The 17,567-nt window shown below is 35.7% G+C and overlaps 2 protein-coding genes across 2 annotated transcripts; both read right to left on the minus strand.

Annotated features, from left to right (window-relative positions):
• Positions 1-4,294: 4,294 nt before the first annotated feature.
• On the minus strand, positions 4,295-8,355 carry LOTGIDRAFT_167633 (hypothetical protein; the record flags this gene model as incomplete). The annotated part of the gene is made up of 3 exons (XM_009065137.1): positions 4,295-5,703; positions 6,400-6,499; positions 8,047-8,355. 3 exons carry the CDS (start codon positions 8,353-8,355, stop codon positions 4,295-4,297), a joined length of 1,818 nt encoding a protein of 605 aa, XP_009063385.1.
• A 2,857-nt stretch (positions 8,356-11,212) lies between these two features.
• Positions 11,213-12,202, minus strand: LOTGIDRAFT_74451 (hypothetical protein; the record flags this gene model as incomplete). The annotated part of the gene is made up of 1 exon (XM_009065120.1): positions 11,213-12,202. A coding segment is annotated over one exon (990 nt), but the record flags the coding sequence as incomplete, so codon positions are not given.
• Between the last annotated feature and the right edge of the window lie 5,365 nt (positions 12,203-17,567).

A 17,567-nucleotide genomic window follows, 5' to 3' on the forward strand; every position in this document is an offset into this window, starting at 1 on the left:
AAACTAGTGACAGTCGATTTGGGTTTAGCTATTCCACAATTCCTTCTTTTAATAAAAAAAACAGGTTCTATATGACACGCTTTGATTGGTTTAAAATGTTACCTTTGGGACCGGATATTGGTAGAAAACTTACAATGTAGACTAAACATAAAAAACGGGTACGATATTGTAATGTTATTTTACATTGGGCAATCCAAACGACTAGACGCTTTTTCTTTGTCAGTCCCTCCGACCCACATCACTGACAGGGAGAAACCGGGTTGAAAAATCCAAAGGTGTTATCTCGACCTTGAACCCTGGACCTTCATGTTAGTGAGCAAGCGTCTAACTCACTGGACTTTCAGTGTGACCACAGCTTGCAGTCGTTAAAAATCCAACTGTTCTCCCATGAGCCACAAGAGTCTCCTTTTCTTATATGCTTTTCATGCTTTGCGCCGCCTTATTGATTCATTTTTTTTTCTATTAAAATAGAAAATGGCTCTCCGAAGCAATTCTGTTTAGAGCTCGATACGAACAAGGAGTGGGCCCTCAACACGACCAAAATACAGGATTGTTTCAATTGTAAATGTAGCAGTGAAAATGATGGAATTCTATGTATAGGGTATGTACATGTATTTCTATTACGACTAGCCCGACTTTCAGGATAAGATACATGCATGTCGTTTTCGTTGTCGTTGGTTTGTTTTTTATTTTTTTGGAGTAAAAACCATCGCCTTAATACGTCCGAAACTATAACATATATTCAACGTGTGGCATGAAAACCTTGTATTAAGGGACAAGGACAAGGCAAATGAGCAAAGTATGATCACGGGCGGCCACTTTCGTATGCCGTCAGTCATTCGACTGGAATATACCATCATCGGATTTGTAAGTCGTCGGTAATTTAGATTCGAAAGCTTACGACGGACCTTATGACATGTTTCATGTCTCGTGGTAACTAACAAGCCAATTAAAGGGATAGGTTTGCCATATTTTTGACCAATCGTTTTAAACAGAATCTATCCATAATCCAATAAATCCATAATACTAAGTAATAATCCATTAAACTAAGTAATTTTGGAACATGCTTAAAAGGTGTTTCAATAATTAATGGATATATTGTGTCATATAGAGATTCTATTCTTTTCAAGGCACCTGACTGATGAGTATATACTCTTATAGACAAGTTTGGGAATCTAAATTCTATGTCCATTCTAAGAGATAGTATTCCTTTAAGCTTCAGCCAGTAATGTTTAACATATATTTTCAGACTAGGGTATGAAGATGGGATCGCCCCTCCAGAAGGATGTGTAAAAATACATCTACAAGATTTTGAAATGACAGCGGGAGAGACTTGCTGCTACCAATTTGTTAATGACAATGACCGAGGTGTAACTTGTGGAGAAAAAGTTTGTGCTTAAGCAACACCACGAAATTTAAAGCTAATGCCCATTTCGAGAACATTGAATTAAAGAAGATATTTGAACTTATATGTTTTTATATTTCAACTGGTTGTTTTTTTAATAATAAAGATTCAGCAGTGGTAGCAGCATGCTCGCTAACCTGAAGGTCCAGGTCGAGATGATACCTTCGGATTTTTCGACCCGGTTTACCCTAGTCAGTGATGTAGGGCTGAAATGGACAAGCGTTTTGTCGTTCGAATGGGACAATAATCCGAGATTTGTTGCGCTACAGGCTGTGCTCGTTACAGATCCCTCGACAGTTGTTGAAAATCGAGCAGGCTAATACCGCTGTCCTTACAAAATTTCCCTCGTTGCACCATGCATGTCGTTGTCCGCCTTCATTAGCCCACATGGTGCAGAAAACGACGTAAAACTCATGTCATTTCATTATTTTTCATACAAGGGACATGCGCCATCTCTTCTGACTAATCATACTTAAGTCTCAGAAATGGGAATTGGTTAGCTTAGCCAATCAGTAATAGGGTTCAATACACAAATCAACCCAACAAATTGCGAATCTACCCCATTTAGTTATACGCACTGAAGCCATGAAATTTTAGAAATATAATTAACTCGATGGATGATTGCAGCAATACCACTAAACACTTCCAATGAGCACTTTATCTATTACAGAGATAGGTAAGACATTTTTTACAGAAATTCCACCTGAAGTGTCTGAACTAGATGAGTAGGGGCACGTTCTGATTGTTCTGAGGCCCCTCGCCGGTAAGTCTTTTCCAACATATTATGTTCTACTGAATTCAGAGACCTCTCTGTAAGTCAATTCAATGGCTCTTTTCAGTCTGTAGTTTTAGATACTTGCTTTGTACATTTTTTCTGGGGGTGGGTGCAGGAGTGGGGGTCGCCTAAGAGGCGGGTGCCTGTGGACTTGGTTCAACCTGTCCCTATGGAAGTTAAAGATGGGTTCCCTTATTTTCATTTAAATGAAAATGCTAATACTTAAATGAATAGTAAGTAGAGGTGTTCTAATGACTTGGAAAAATAATAGTTTGTATCACATGTCCATAATTAATTCAAAATTAGCTAAATTAGAATATAATTACCAGGAATATGAGGAATGTTGGATATCCTTTGTAAAACTATGTTTTATATTGTAGACGAATTTCACTTGATGATGTAGGCTTGAGCCGTAGTTCTGAAGACTATTTACATATATTCAAGACCCAAATTCAACCCCGACCAAGTCATTGATTTTGTCATTGAAAGTGATGAGCAGTTTCAGTTATAATCCAAGTTATTCCCATCAATATGAATTTTTTATTGCAAGATGCATACGAAGAATATTGTTTGCGCTTGTTTGCTCATGTTTGCTCATGTTTGCTCTTGTTTGCGCTTGTTCGCTCATGTTTGCTCTTGTTTGCGCTTTTTGCGAAAATGGCGAATCACAGCCATTAACTTCTTGCAAGGAGAAATATCTGTATTCGTTCACTAGTCTGATAAAACAGTTCGGGCGGAAATCAACAATTCAAATGGTTTCGAATTATTACATAATGCAATTTAATCTTTTATTTATAAGAAACGGCTTTTAAAATGTTCAACATTTGAGTACTCAAAAACAATACATGTCATTTGATACAATCATTGTAACATTGTTTCTGGTTGAAGAGTACGAAACAAACATATTTTCACACAGAATATTACATGAGTCTGTTTTTCACGTTCCGTCGTTCGATCCCATGGGTGGCATAGAACCAATGAATTGTTTGAGAAGATGCCAGGAAAAGTGGGTCAGTCGTTCCTACTCGGTGAAAATCCGAATCGTGCATTAATAGATTCATAGACAATGGCGAATCGGAATAGAGATTACTCAAAAGGGACCAAAGGCCGACCGTGGGACAGGCAAAATCTGAGAGCGGCGTCTGAGAGAATCTGATCAATCCCTGGATCTACTGCACTGACAAATCACAGTCGACTCTAGAAATGTCTCAAAGGTAAAACAGACTTCAAAATAGTCACAATGGATCCATATTTGAAAAAAATATATTTATTAAAAAAATTTAAATTTTTACATGACACAACAAGTAGATACAATACAATAGAAATTCAGTATAGAAATTTGTTTTTAGGAAAAGTTGACGGCCCCATTTTCCATTTTTATGTGGTTTCAGGTAACCTCAAACATATCGGTATTATGATCAGCAACCAGTACCAACTTCCGTTACCCTACTTGTACTATCAAAGAAACTCAGCAGCAAAAACAAAACAAACCATCTTAATCAACCAACAGTCCAAATAAAATCCAATCCCAAGAAGAATACCAAAATACCGCTCAACAAAGCTTATACACCTTTAACTCCTACATGATGGATACAAACGAAGCCATGATATAAGAAAAACAGAAGAACAGTGGTTCAACTACCAAGGGACTGGTTTAACCAAGTCCACGAGCCCCCAGCCCTATGAGGTCAAATCACTTTTAGTTACAAAAACATTCCCTGAAAAGTGGCCCCAACCTACAACCAACACGGGCCCCTCAACTCATCTTGTTGAAATGATATTAAATGAATGGAGTTTTACGTCTTACTTTTCTGCACCATGTGGGCTAATGCATACGGGCAACGCCATACAGGGTCCAATGAGGGCAATTTTGACAAGACAGCGGCATTAAACTAATCTCAATTAATCTGATGGAGCCGCTGCTTTGCATTGTTGGTGATCAAAACAACACCAAACCATAATTATATTAATCAGTTTAAGCAACTAGTTGCATGAGAAGAAAAAATAATTTACCAGAAACCCAGCAGCACGACTGCTCTGTACATGTAGGAGAAGTTTTAAAAACGACCCAATTTCAAACAACATAAAAGTGGTGAGATTGAAAGACAATATTATTAGTATTCGCTCAAAACTTTTATATAGGTATAACTAGATACATAAAGTCTTAGTACCGGCGAACTTCTACTTGCAGGCCATATAGAATATTCCAACATTCCGTCGGAATAAAAAGAATATGACTTTTGGAGGCATGTGAGGTCTCTGCCGTTTGTTTGATCTATGATGCCAAAAGAACCCGAATCTAGAACAACTCGGCTGCCGTTGAACAGGTACACTATATTCACATCAATGATCTCCAGCTTGGTTGATGATGATGCCACTACAATTCTCAGGGATTTACCGGATGAAGCTACCTGAAATAACTCTTGCACTGTTCCTGAAACGACAGTTTTGTCATAACCGAACTTGATTATCTCCTTCCAACAACGATTTTCAACAAACCACGTAACTTTATCCAATCCACTTGAACTCGACGTCTCCAAATCTGATTCCGATTGAAAAGAACACAATCTGTAATCGCCGTCGGTGGAAACCTCTTGTCGTATTTGAACTGGTCTTTGCTGTGTCCAAGCTTCTTCGTTATACACGTCAGTTACACACACTGTGATGTGTTCGTGGTTCAAATGTGTATTTGATACAGAGTAAATTCGGCCATCAACAGCAACTCGTACTCTCTTCCCACCCACAACTGAATCATACAAGTATGCCAAGAAACCGTAATTTGGATTACCAAACAAGTCGTTAGAGTAGGCAAGGTGCCAAGTTGTGTCCAAGTATATAATATAATTTGGTAGTTCAAAGTTTATCCATTTAGACAACGAATTTGTGTTAATATTCCAGTATATGTGACTCGAAATACCACGACTATTTATTCGGTGATGGCCAGACTGTGCCGGATAACTAGCGTATTCCGTTTTGGATTCTCTTCTCACCATTTTTGACATCAATTTAAAAAATAGTTCATTGTTTTTAAGTTGTACAGAATCGACTCTATGATGTGAGTATTCAGCAAAAGTCGGCGCAAATCCTTTTAAAACACCCCGAAAGCAATCTTTAGCAGAACCGGATACAACCTGGCCATTCTTCACATCTAAACATACGATATTTGTGAAACCTATTCGTTCGTTTATTAACCCCTTCAATTGTACATTACTGGTTTCTGTTGCCATCTCCATTACGTTTGCAGTACCAAATCCAAGACGTAACGTCGCCATTTCGTTGCTTACCATAAACATTCGATGAGTACGATACACTTCTGAATTGGAACGATTGCGGATATCTATTTCAAGATGTTCTATGGACTCAGAAATTCCACCGTGGTCAGATGTAGAAAAGAAGAAAGTGTTATAGATAATATCGAGGTTATCAACATGAACTTGTTGCTTTAATGTTCCTTTACCACGAAGTACGTCTTGTAAAGCAGCTGTAGTCATAGGATCGACGATTCTTACATTCTCGTTCTGACCTAAAACATAGAAATCATTTGTCTAAAAAGAACTACTATATTTTACAAGAATAACAACTTGGGTTCACAGTTAAGGATCCTTTCTACCAGCTGGTCCTTGGCCAAACCTCTTGGCATTGATCTTTCCCGGATTAACAGTACCCATTTACAGCTGGGTTGACTGGAATTATGAGAGTTTTTGTATGTCGGATATTTTTTTGCTAAAATTTGTGAAACTATACACCGAAATCTAGAGAAAAATGTACACTTATAAATAAAAAAAATCCAGCCGTTAATTTTAAAACGCCAAAAATATTTAAATACATTACGTAAGGTTTTTAAGTTCGTTATGCTTTTTGAAATCTACGCGACGAATTTGAGTAAAATAAACGCATAATTCTAAAAAAATATGTTTTCTACGTATTCTAAAGGTTTCAACTAAATATATAGAGCCATTCATAGGCAAACACCAAAACAAGGTCAAACTGCTAAATTAACAATTAGTTTTTAATTAACTCTTTTAAAACAAATTCAGTTTGATGAAGAAGATACACAGATATAAATAGCATATTTGAGAAATATTTTCAGGTATAAATAATAACACCGTTTTTGATTTTTACCTTTTACAAAAAAAGCGGAACGTCCCTTTAACCAAGCACTTGAAATCAAGATGCCCTGACTGATTGAGCTGCATTCTCAGTATTAGAACATACTTACATGAACTGGAGTTCACCTCTATTTCACACATAGATCCTATGAAACCGTCCTTACAGTTACATACTCTTCCATCAAAATATCCATCGTTTTTACACTTGGGCTGAAATAAAAGTTACATAGTCATTACAGTATTTGATACAACCTCAAGATAAACTAGAACTGGTAACAGCTCCAAGCGTGGCAACGAGACCTTATCCCATGGTTTTCGTACCTTTTGAAACTTCTAGCCTGTTGGCTTTCAACTCCATTGCTTCTAAGCCTACAATTTGCGAACCAGAAATTAAAACTTCCGGTATCTGATAAATAAATCAAGTATAAAATTACTCTCCAGAAATGTCACCACAATATTCTCAATTTGCAAAAATAATATAACTAATTTAAACCATCTCGATAAACCTCTTTTGTCGACGACTTTTCTCATTAAGATAAATAACGCCAGAATAAACCTTGCGGGCCTTTGTGGGCATACTGAAGATTCAGAACATTTTCTTCTAAATTGTTCCTGACATTCAGATGTACGATACAAATCTATAAACCTTTTATCTACTCCAATCTAATTTGTTACACGGTGTCCAAAATGATCCTGATCAATCTAAAGTTATAAAAGTGATTGATGATTACCCTCTATTTTCATAACGTTTTTAGTATTTACATTAATCCACCTTTGATCTCAGAGTATCTAGGGTGGATATAGCGATATCTGTATACGTTATGTATTATATTATGTTAATTAGGTTATATTACATTATTTATATTATTTGAACATTATGTATTATACATATGAAAATTATCAGGAGATGGGTTAAAGGGCGGAAGCCTATTCCTAAATCCTTTTTACGTTTATTTGTGAATACAATGTTGTCTAAAATTAAAAAAAAAAGCCAGAATCCTATACATTTAGCCAGTGGGCAGTGATGAAATCTGTAACAACAGGCTAAAACTGTAACAAAAAGCAGAATCGTGATTGAAGAAGAGACATTATAAAAGGGTGTAACACGTAACAAGAGACAGCATATCAAAGTTAAATTCTGTAACGAGATACATCATAAAAAGATGTAATCTGTAACAAGAGGCATCATAAATAAATGTAATCTGTAACAAGAGATATCATAAACATATGCAATCTGTAACAAGATACATCATAAAAAGATTTAAGATGTATCAAGAGACATAAGATGTCATCTGTAACAAGAGACATCAGATAAAAATGCAATTTGTAACAAGAGACATCAAATTGTAACAAGAGACGTCATAAAAAGATGCAATCTGTAACAAGAGACATCATAAAAAGGTATTATCTGTAAAAAGAGACATCATAACAACATGTCAGAAGTCTTTTCCGAGATATAGAATCGTCGGTTTTTTTCGGTTGGCCAAGAAAAAACGATGGAACTTTTAAATTCAGGATTATTCAATAAGTATCAAATACGTATTTTGACCTGATAATCATTGAGATTTAAGACATTTTTTCATCACATTTTAGCTTAATAGGTTGATTCACTTTGAAAAAGCAGCCTTTTAAAAACTTCTTGTCAGAAAAAAATCGTTTCGTTTTCTGGGCCACTCGAAATATTCTTAATTTGATTTGTATGCACTGAAATTTGGTTTTTGCAACTTTTGGATTAAAAGGATGTATAGCAAACATACCTTTGTAAACACCGAACAGGATTTATCTGTACTTGAATGATAAAAGTCAGTTACGGCAGTGCAATAACAATCTATTGTGTTGTTGGAATCTCTGCAGACGACGAAAGAAAATGCACGCGGGAACTTAAGGCAATGAATTCCACAAGATATCAAACTTGGTTTGGTTCCATGATAAATTTTTTCCATATCTTTTGGAATGTCTGCGAAGTTAATCATCTGGGAGAAAATAACACTTTCCAACCGATATTGATGAAAAAAGCACAGTAATGGTAACAATAGGACAACCACAAGGCTATTCAGCCGCTCCATTTTGTCCACGCAATATTTTCTTTTCTGTAAATTAAGAAATATTTACTAGAATAGCCTATTACATTGTGAGGATTTTTCGATATTTTGTTTTGATATTCTTGGTTATGTCGAGCATCCGTGGTCATGGGTTCTAATCTTTGTTTGCTTGTGCCTTGAATAACTTTCTCTGTTATTTCTGTTTATTATATAGACCCAGCTGTAAGTGAGGATAATCCGATGAAGATCAATACCAAGAGGTTTGACCAAAAATCAACTGGTAGAAAGGATCCTCGTGAATTTGTAAAAAGTAAGGTAGTAACAAAATCCTCTTGAACGTAAGTTGCTATTCTTGTATAAAAATTGTTCTTTCTTATTTCATTGTAAAAACTATAAATCAGAACTATGTTGCAGAACATTTTTGTTAGATCATGGGCGGGAGCCATAATCCATAGGAACAAACACAACAAGGTTAAAGGTACCAAAAAATTGAAAATTTTAAACTTTGTCAAAATGAGTCTTTGTTCATCAATGGACTAACTAGGTGTCAGAACTATACAACAGAATCTCTCTATAATCCAATAAATCCATAAAACTAAGTAATAATTCGCTAAACTAAGTAATTTTTTAACATGCTTAGAAGTGTGTTTCAATAATTATTTAGTTTAATGGATATATCGTTTTATATAAGAATTCGATTTTAGTCATGACACCTGGTAAGTTCAACTGATGAATATATACACTTATTGACCAAGTTTGAGTCATTAAATTTTATCTCCATTCTAAGAGGTAGTATCCTTTTCAGTTTTTGTAAAACAAAAATTTCTATACTTTACCTGTAAACTTAATTTCTTTCTGTAGCCTTCAAAAAGGATTTTATAGATCTGAGCAGATCACCACAATTGGATTCCAATTAATATCCCTGTGTTCAGTTGTCATCATTTATATAAATAATAAAATATGTATCGCCTGCTTTCAGATGCTTTTTGATATGACACGTTAACAGAACACTCTGTTCATTATGCTTTGTTTATTGAACCAAGGCAAATTTAATATGTGCATAACTTTCCATATGTATTGGGGATACTTAAAGCATCGAATTTCAAAATTTCCATTTGCAGTCGACGTCTTTGTCATCTATGCACTGTTCAACCGGTCCAGGCGCTGTACAACATAACACTAATAGACTAATGAGTCTAATAATGGCCATGCTTCACTAGTACTATTGTTACGTGATGATATGATTCCGGTAGACAATCACAGAATATCATGCATATATGAGGCAGACATGCCGTTTCGGGCTTTGAACGAGCATCAGGGTTGCTACCTATGACAACAGGACTTGCATACTGTTATAGTACCATTCCCAGAGTCAAACAGATACAGCTAGGCAAATTACAGGAGATAAATCAGAGCCTTATTAATCTGATAGATCATTTCATACGAAACTACGTATGTTTCTTACATGGAAATAACACAAACGAACATAGTTTGCAGCCATATTTTTGATAAAGTTATAATATTTCAACTAAGCCTTTAAATCACATTTAAAGGTTTAGAAATGTGATGAAATAGTAGTTTCTTTTGAGATCATCACAAACAAGCAGTGGGATCACCATCACCAGCACAAGCAAAATCAGAAGTGGAAGACTAAAATCTTTTCTGACATAAAAACGATTATACACATATTTTCATATTAAAAGAAACAACTTAATAAATATATTTTTTTGTATTAAAAGCACAACAGGAAATGCCAACCAATAATAAAAATCAAATCATCGACAATTTTTTTTGTAATACACTATTCTGTTTTTTTTTTACCGGTTATAATAAATTCGTTGTTTATATGTGATTTCTGCTTTTTCAGTATACTAAGGATAAGGGTATTTTGATTTATTCAAACTTTTTTGCTTAACTACACATCAAAATCTAAAGAAATGTGACCCTTTACTAATCTGAAAGTTTTAACTTAAAAGTATCTTTGATATAGAACGTAAATATCACAAACACATGACAATATTATATTAACACACTTCTTTAATAAAATATTAAACACATAATGTTTAAACACAAATTACACGTGTGTCGTCATCGTCATGAATAAAGGTATCTTGCCATTAATATTAGATCATCAAATCTAGTTAAAAGGTTTACGTAAACACTTTAACGTCGCTATTTTTTTTATCCACGTCGAATTGTAGAGCAAAATATATCCCCACCATTACAGGGCCAAACGCTAAAACTGGATTTAAACTGCTTGACAGTTAGTACGCTCCGTTTTTAATTAACCCCTTTCAAACAAATTCAGATTGATCATATGTATACATATATGTAAGTAGCATATTGCCCCTTCAACTTAAACAGACGAAAATAATTGCCATATGTAGCTTAATTATGACAAAATAAGAAAATTTATTTAATTTAGTTTTTTACAACTAAATAATAATTACATTCAATCATATCTCAATAAAATTATGTATCTTTTGTTGATGCCATCGGTAATCGTTTGATCAACCAATCATATGAAACTACGTATGGTTCTTACATGGAAATAACACACACTAACGTAGTTCACAATCATTTTGAATCTCTTCCTCGATTGTCAGCCGAATTATGAATAAGGCAATAATATTTTAACTAAGCCTTTAAGTCATATTTAAAGGTTTGGAAATGGCTTTTAAATGTGATTTGAAAGCTTTGGGGTAATATTTCAGCATTTTACGTTCGTGTGTGTTATTTCAATGGAAGAACGATATGCAGCTTCGTATGATCAACCAATTTTACGAAAAATGTTACACGATTGCAAATAGCTCTACTTAAATTTTACATCCAATACATTTGGCAGTAGGTGGAACATTTGATAAAATTATGTATAAATATGTACATGAGTATTGTCCGGAATGACACACTGTTTGACGTATTTCTTGAACATTCGGTAGAACGCTGGAAATGTTCGATCCGTGCGGATATTGACTAGTTCTGGAAATGCTGCTCTAAAATGACTAGTTGCTTCTTCAAGATGGTAATGAGGAACCTTTGGGAATAAGTGATGTATCTGATGGGTGGTGATGTTGTGCAAAATATCGTGGACGATTCCATAGTGACGATCAACGGAGCTTAACTGTCCACGAACGTTGTCCCACTTGCTATCGGAGTACCAAGGAATTTCCTCTTCGGTGTGGTGCAGAAATGTTATAAGAACAGTGTTGGTAGCAAAGATGAATAAAGGCACAATATAATGGTAGAATAATCGGAAGAACCCAAAGATCATGTAATACTGGTACACGTAGGAACTCCAAACCGTAAGGGTCACTAGAGATAGGATGCATCCGAGGACATGTTTGGAAAAGATTTTCTCGAAAGGATTGAAATGTCTAACTGGTCGTGGGTTATAGCCGAAAACAAGATATCCAAAATAGCCCAATCCAAGTCCAAAGCCTGGAAGTGCTCTGCCGGGAGTTTTCAAACTTTTCCTTACTGGGTAGAAAACCTCATCTTTGTCAATGTTTCCAGTGTTTTTGTGGTGGTTCTTATGGGACACCTTCCATCCGTAGTAGGGCGTCATCAGAAACGAATGCATAACAGTACCCACAGTGTCGTTCAACAGATCGTATTTCGAGAACGAACCATGTCCGCAATCATGACCAATCACGAATAGTGCTGTAAACATTGTTCCCTGAGCAAACCAAAACACTGGTGCTGTGACTAGAACTGCCCAGAAAGGAAGATACGTCAACAGAAGCTCTCCCAAAATGTAAAGTCCTATGACGAATACGACGTCCTTCATCGCATGGTACATTGAGGTGATAACATTGGACTGAAAGCAGTGACTAGGAATTGCTCTTTTAATGTCTATTATGGTTGGAAGTTCATTTGGCAGATGGGTCTTGGATAACTCATCAGTCTCTTGTGAAACAGCCGTGACTGTATTTTCTTGTTCCTCTGTTTTGGTTGATTCTTCTTGTACTAATGTTACCAAGGCTATTTTGGCCAAAAATAACCAAAATGACTTCAAACGACTTCCTGATTTGGTTTCCATATTCTGAAATTAGAAAAAATAACAATGGATTAAACGACACAAAAGATAGTTTAATTTTTTGTAAACAGACAAGGGATTGCAATTCATATTTAATCGACAAAAAACATGGCTTAATCTTTCAGCTACAAAAGCGGAACGGCAGCGGTGGAATTACCTGTGGCCTTATTCTCGGCGGCTTAACTTAAAATCACTAAAATTGATTTTAGTTAAAATTCGATTTTAACTTAAATAAAGTGGTATTCTTCAAAATTAGTTTTAATTCAAAATTTGATTTTAGTCCATTTTAACTAAAATTGATTATAGTGATAGATAGTCCCTACCTGTCAATCAAGTTATGACGTCGTAATGTATCCAACCAATCAAATCATCGTCGTCTGTAAAGACACAAAGTCAGTCTGCCGTCACGCCGCCATCTTGTTCCACATCAAAACAAAGCGACGTCGAAGGGATTTTTATGAATTTCTTATATTATAAATGTGTGTGGATGACCTTAAATGCTGACATATCCAAGCACACGTTTATCTTCTTAATTCACCCTACTACTAAAACTACAAACTGATCAATGTTACTGATGGATTTAATTAATTATGAAGCGTGAGGAAACAACGGACCGGCGACTCCGAGACAGCGTGAGTGAGAGAGTAGGCCTAGTACAGTGGAGAATCTGATGTCAACAAACACAAATCGGTAATTATTGCTTGAGTAAATTCGTAAAAAAAATCAGTTCACTCTCGAATCCTTGACTTGTTTTTGTGACATGAATAGAGTAGTTTTCGATGGTGGAGTCAAATTCGATCTCTTAGTCCTCTACTAAATTTAGTCTCTGGTCTTGACTTGTCAAGGCTCGTGTTTTATCTCACTACTTAGACATAATAATGGTCTTCCGTAGGTTAATTAAGTAAAAGACCGTTCATAGGCCTAGAGACTGTTATGTAGATAAAAAAACAAAGTTCAAAACAACTAATTGAGTTGAACTCGGCCTAGGCTAGACCAAGAAAATTTTGATAGACCTAGATCTACACACGTCACGGGTAGGCCTATGCTATAATATCGCCCATAATACAGATCTTTGAGGCCTAATGTAAGTAAGCCAAAAATATATTCTCAATTTAAATTTATTATTATTTATCTTTTCAGGAATGCCACCCTTAACTTAGAATGAGTTTCTGTGACAAGTTAAGACAAGACACTAAATTTAGTAGACTAAAATTAAGTCAGAGATCAAACTCGACTCCACAGTCGAAAGCGACACTAATCATACTAACGTCGCGCAATCTGCATGTCAAAAAAACAAGTCAAGGATTCGAGAGTCAAATGATTTTTTTACAAATTTACTCAAGCAATAATTACCGATTTGTGTTTGTTGACATCAACTTCTCCACTCCACTACTCTCTCACGCTGTCTCGGAGTCTTGTTTCCTCACGCTTCATAATTAATGAAATCCATTAGTAACATCAGTTATCAGTTTGTAATTTTAGTAGTAGGGTGAATTAAGAAGATAAACGTGTGCTTGGATATGTCAGCATTTAAGGTCATTAATAATGTAAGAAATTCATAAAAATCCCTTCGACGTCGATTTGTTTTGATGTGGAACAAGATGGCGACGTGACGGCAGACTGACCTTGTGTCTTTACAGACGACGATGATTTGATTGGTTGGATACATTACGACGTCATTATTTGATTGACAGGTCGGGACTTTCTATCCCTAAAATCAATTTTAGTCAAAACTATAAAACAGTATATCTCTATTTAAGCAATACACTGTTATATGGCGGTTATGGTCGTATATCAGGGCAAAGGTTGGCTGGAAAATTGAATAAATGCATATACGACCATAACAGCCATAGGGTATTGTTTATATTTACGTTTTCAAGATATTCTAATTTGATACAAGACTTTTGTATGAATTTAAGTAGGGCATATTTCTTTACGTTTAAACGTTTGGGACTACCGATTGTTGATTGATTGTTTACTTCGGAGATCGTCTATTTGATACAATGACGTCAATGAATAACGACGTCATTAGTTACATTTACTACGTCAATGTTTTGGTCATGAGGCAATGACGTTTATGGTGATATAAACGCCACACGAATTTGTATTAGTCCAATGGAAAAAATAATAGCTAATGTAAATATTCAATAAATCCATAAAATTAATTTGTAATTCATTAAACCTTGGAGTAATAGTAATTTTGAAACATTCTTAGAAACATTTTTAAATAATTATTTAGTTTAATGGATATACCGTCTTATATAGAGATTATATTCTTTAGTCATGACACCATGGTAATTCCAACTGATGAATATATACATTTATCGCCCAAGTTTGAGACTATAAAAATTTATGTCTATTCTTAGAGGTATTATCCTTTTTTAGGTCCGTTATTTAATGTGATTTATATTCTTAAATGTCGCTTAACGATTAATAAACATTTACGTTAATATTATTACGTACATGTAAACCCTACCTCCACCAGCCGTAAAATGATTCACCTATCTCGATCAGCTGATAATTTGTTTATCGCAAAAAGTGGGTTTATATTGTAGTTGATATCTTACTGATATGATATGGTCTGATCTTTGGGGGTTTTAAAGGGATTTTAAAGAGCTTTTCGAAATCTTTTATGTGTATGTGGTACATTGATAGCATCAATTTGCACCATTTCGATTTTCAATCAGGAGTCTGTGGTACCTGCAATTTCCACTTAAACCAAGTGTTTGATGACGTCATTATCACGAATGGCTTTATGTGATGATGCATAATATTTCGCGATTAGTGACGTGTTCGAAATTTTTGATCGTTATTCATATTCGCGACCATACGTAGTTACTAATCGCTATGTCGTAAATGCCACGTAAGAATGTCGTGAGCTGTATTGATTAGTTGCAAGAAAATGGGTCTTCTTTCAGTCCACTTTAAATAAAGCTCTATATACTCGTAAGTAATTTACCGGGAAAACTCGTTTCAAATTGACAAGATAACGCATTATGTATTTGACACATGCACTATGAAATGGTGTGATGAGCATCAGAGTGTATTTTAAACACGAAAAAATTGAGTTGCACTATGACTCATTTTAGAGATGGTGTCATTGCCATATTGACGTGCGATTGTCTTGACGTGAAATTGACGAGGCTTTGACTTGATTTTGTCTGTGTTACACATAATTTGAAACAATTCTACCTACCATATGGCCCTTATTCCAAGGTGGTCGTCACAAACGAATAAAATCACTTTGCCACGTTCACTTTGTTCCATTAACACAGTCTATTAATCTTTAACGTCAAGCAATGCAATTTGAAAAGGCGTATATAAATGATTTCATCAGTATAATTTTTGAAATATGTCGCCAAGAATTAAGGCCCTCGCCAGGCAATATGAATCTCCTTCAAGGGGTTATCAATTTTCGAACTTTTTTTTTTGTAAACAATATTTTATTCATATATATATATATAGATAGAGATACATTATGAAAAGGATTGGGAACAGGATACCCCTCTCCACAATTTTCGAACTATGTTTTGGAACACTGTCTTTTTGTGGTAGTGGAATAGCTTAGTCGGTAGCGAGTAGGATTGTCGACTGCTTGGTGAATAGATGCCGAGGGTTCAAAATGTCCTCAAGTTAGGAAAAATTCGGCCAGTTTTTCCGAGAGTCGGACTGGTTGAAGCTTTCGACCCCCCAGTAGCAACTAAGATCAACCGGGTGTTCGTATCGTATAGGTCGACGACGATATCTTTTGATTGTTAGAAAGTAGAACATGTGCCGCGGGTGACAACTTTTTATCAATAAGCAGTACACTCAGGTCGACTAAATCCACCTATTGACCTGGGGCCTTAGTCCCGAAAACTTAAAACCAAATAGTGTTAAAGGGCCATTTTTAGGGGGGGGGGGGGGGTGGGGGTGAATCTTGAACATATGCAAATAGTGCTCAGAAGTACTAGAAATGTAAGACTCGTCTTTTTTAACTTTCAAACGTGGTTAATTTTGGACACACATGAATTTGAAGGCTTAAATGTCGACGGTGAGCTGTGACACTATTACTGATTGGCTTAGACAAAAAGATTACTGTTGTGAGACTAAAGTATGATTGGTAAAAAAATTGGCGCGTCTGTCCCTTTAAGTTTCATTATCCAATCAGATTACTGTATTTCTGTAGGGCCCCAGATTCTCCAAGATAGCCTACTACCAGTCATTGAAGATCAAGTTGCTCCCAGATCCTCCTGGTGGAATGGTCGACCCTTTGAACAGAAAGGAATTGAGTTTTATATACATTTTGTCCATCTTTGGGCCAATAAGAAATTTTTCCGAGGAAGTTGGCCAATCAAACGCTTTTCCATGTCAACCCCTCCGACCTGCATTTCTTGCAGGAAAATCCGAGATGAATATCCAAGGCTTTATCTCAACCCATGCCGGGGTAAAACTCTGGACCTTCAGGTGAGCGAGTATATAAGTCACTAAGCCATCGCAGCTGCCATCTCTTTAAACAGGGGCAATGTAGTAATAGATGATAATATCATGTAGGTCATTTAGGTCACGATTTGTTGATTTTGAATGAACGTGATGCTCCAACAAAACAGATATATTAGCGTAACATTTGTAAATTTCCCTGAATTGAAAAATAGTTTTGACCACATCTTAGGTAACAATTGTTGGCACATTGGACTGATAGTGCGTATCGTATCTATCGTGTATTCGTAGTTAGATGTCCTATGTCTCAATGAAGTCGGACAATGTTATGAACATGAGATGGGCACGGGGTGCCGGGGAAATGACATTAATGTAACGGGTTTTACGTCCTATTTTCCTGCACCTGATTGGGCAAATGAAGAAGGACAACATTATGCCGTGTGTAATGAAAAAACAATTGTTGAACTGTGGCATTAGCTTTTCTTTTTTTCATTTGTTGAAATTTGATTTAACGTGAACAGCCTTTAGCACATTAGACCATGGTTTAATGTCTCATCAAAACGACTAACAGCTTTTTTCATGTCAGTTCTTCCCACGTGCATCCCTGGCATCAAAAACCGGTTTGAATCCAAATTTACATGAAAATGAATAAATGAAATCTAGTTTTATGTCTGAGTTGGGACGGGATTGGTCTGGTGTTAAGATACAACGAAGGGCATTGGTAGAGCAATACCATATCGTGGTTCATGGTTCAGATCCACGACATTAAACAGGAGGTATT

Source organism: Lottia gigantea (genome assembly GCF_000327385.1).
Source record: "Lottia gigantea unplaced genomic scaffold LOTGIsca_68, whole genome shotgun sequence".
NCBI lineage: Eukaryota > Metazoa > Mollusca > Gastropoda > Lottiidae > Lottia > Lottia gigantea.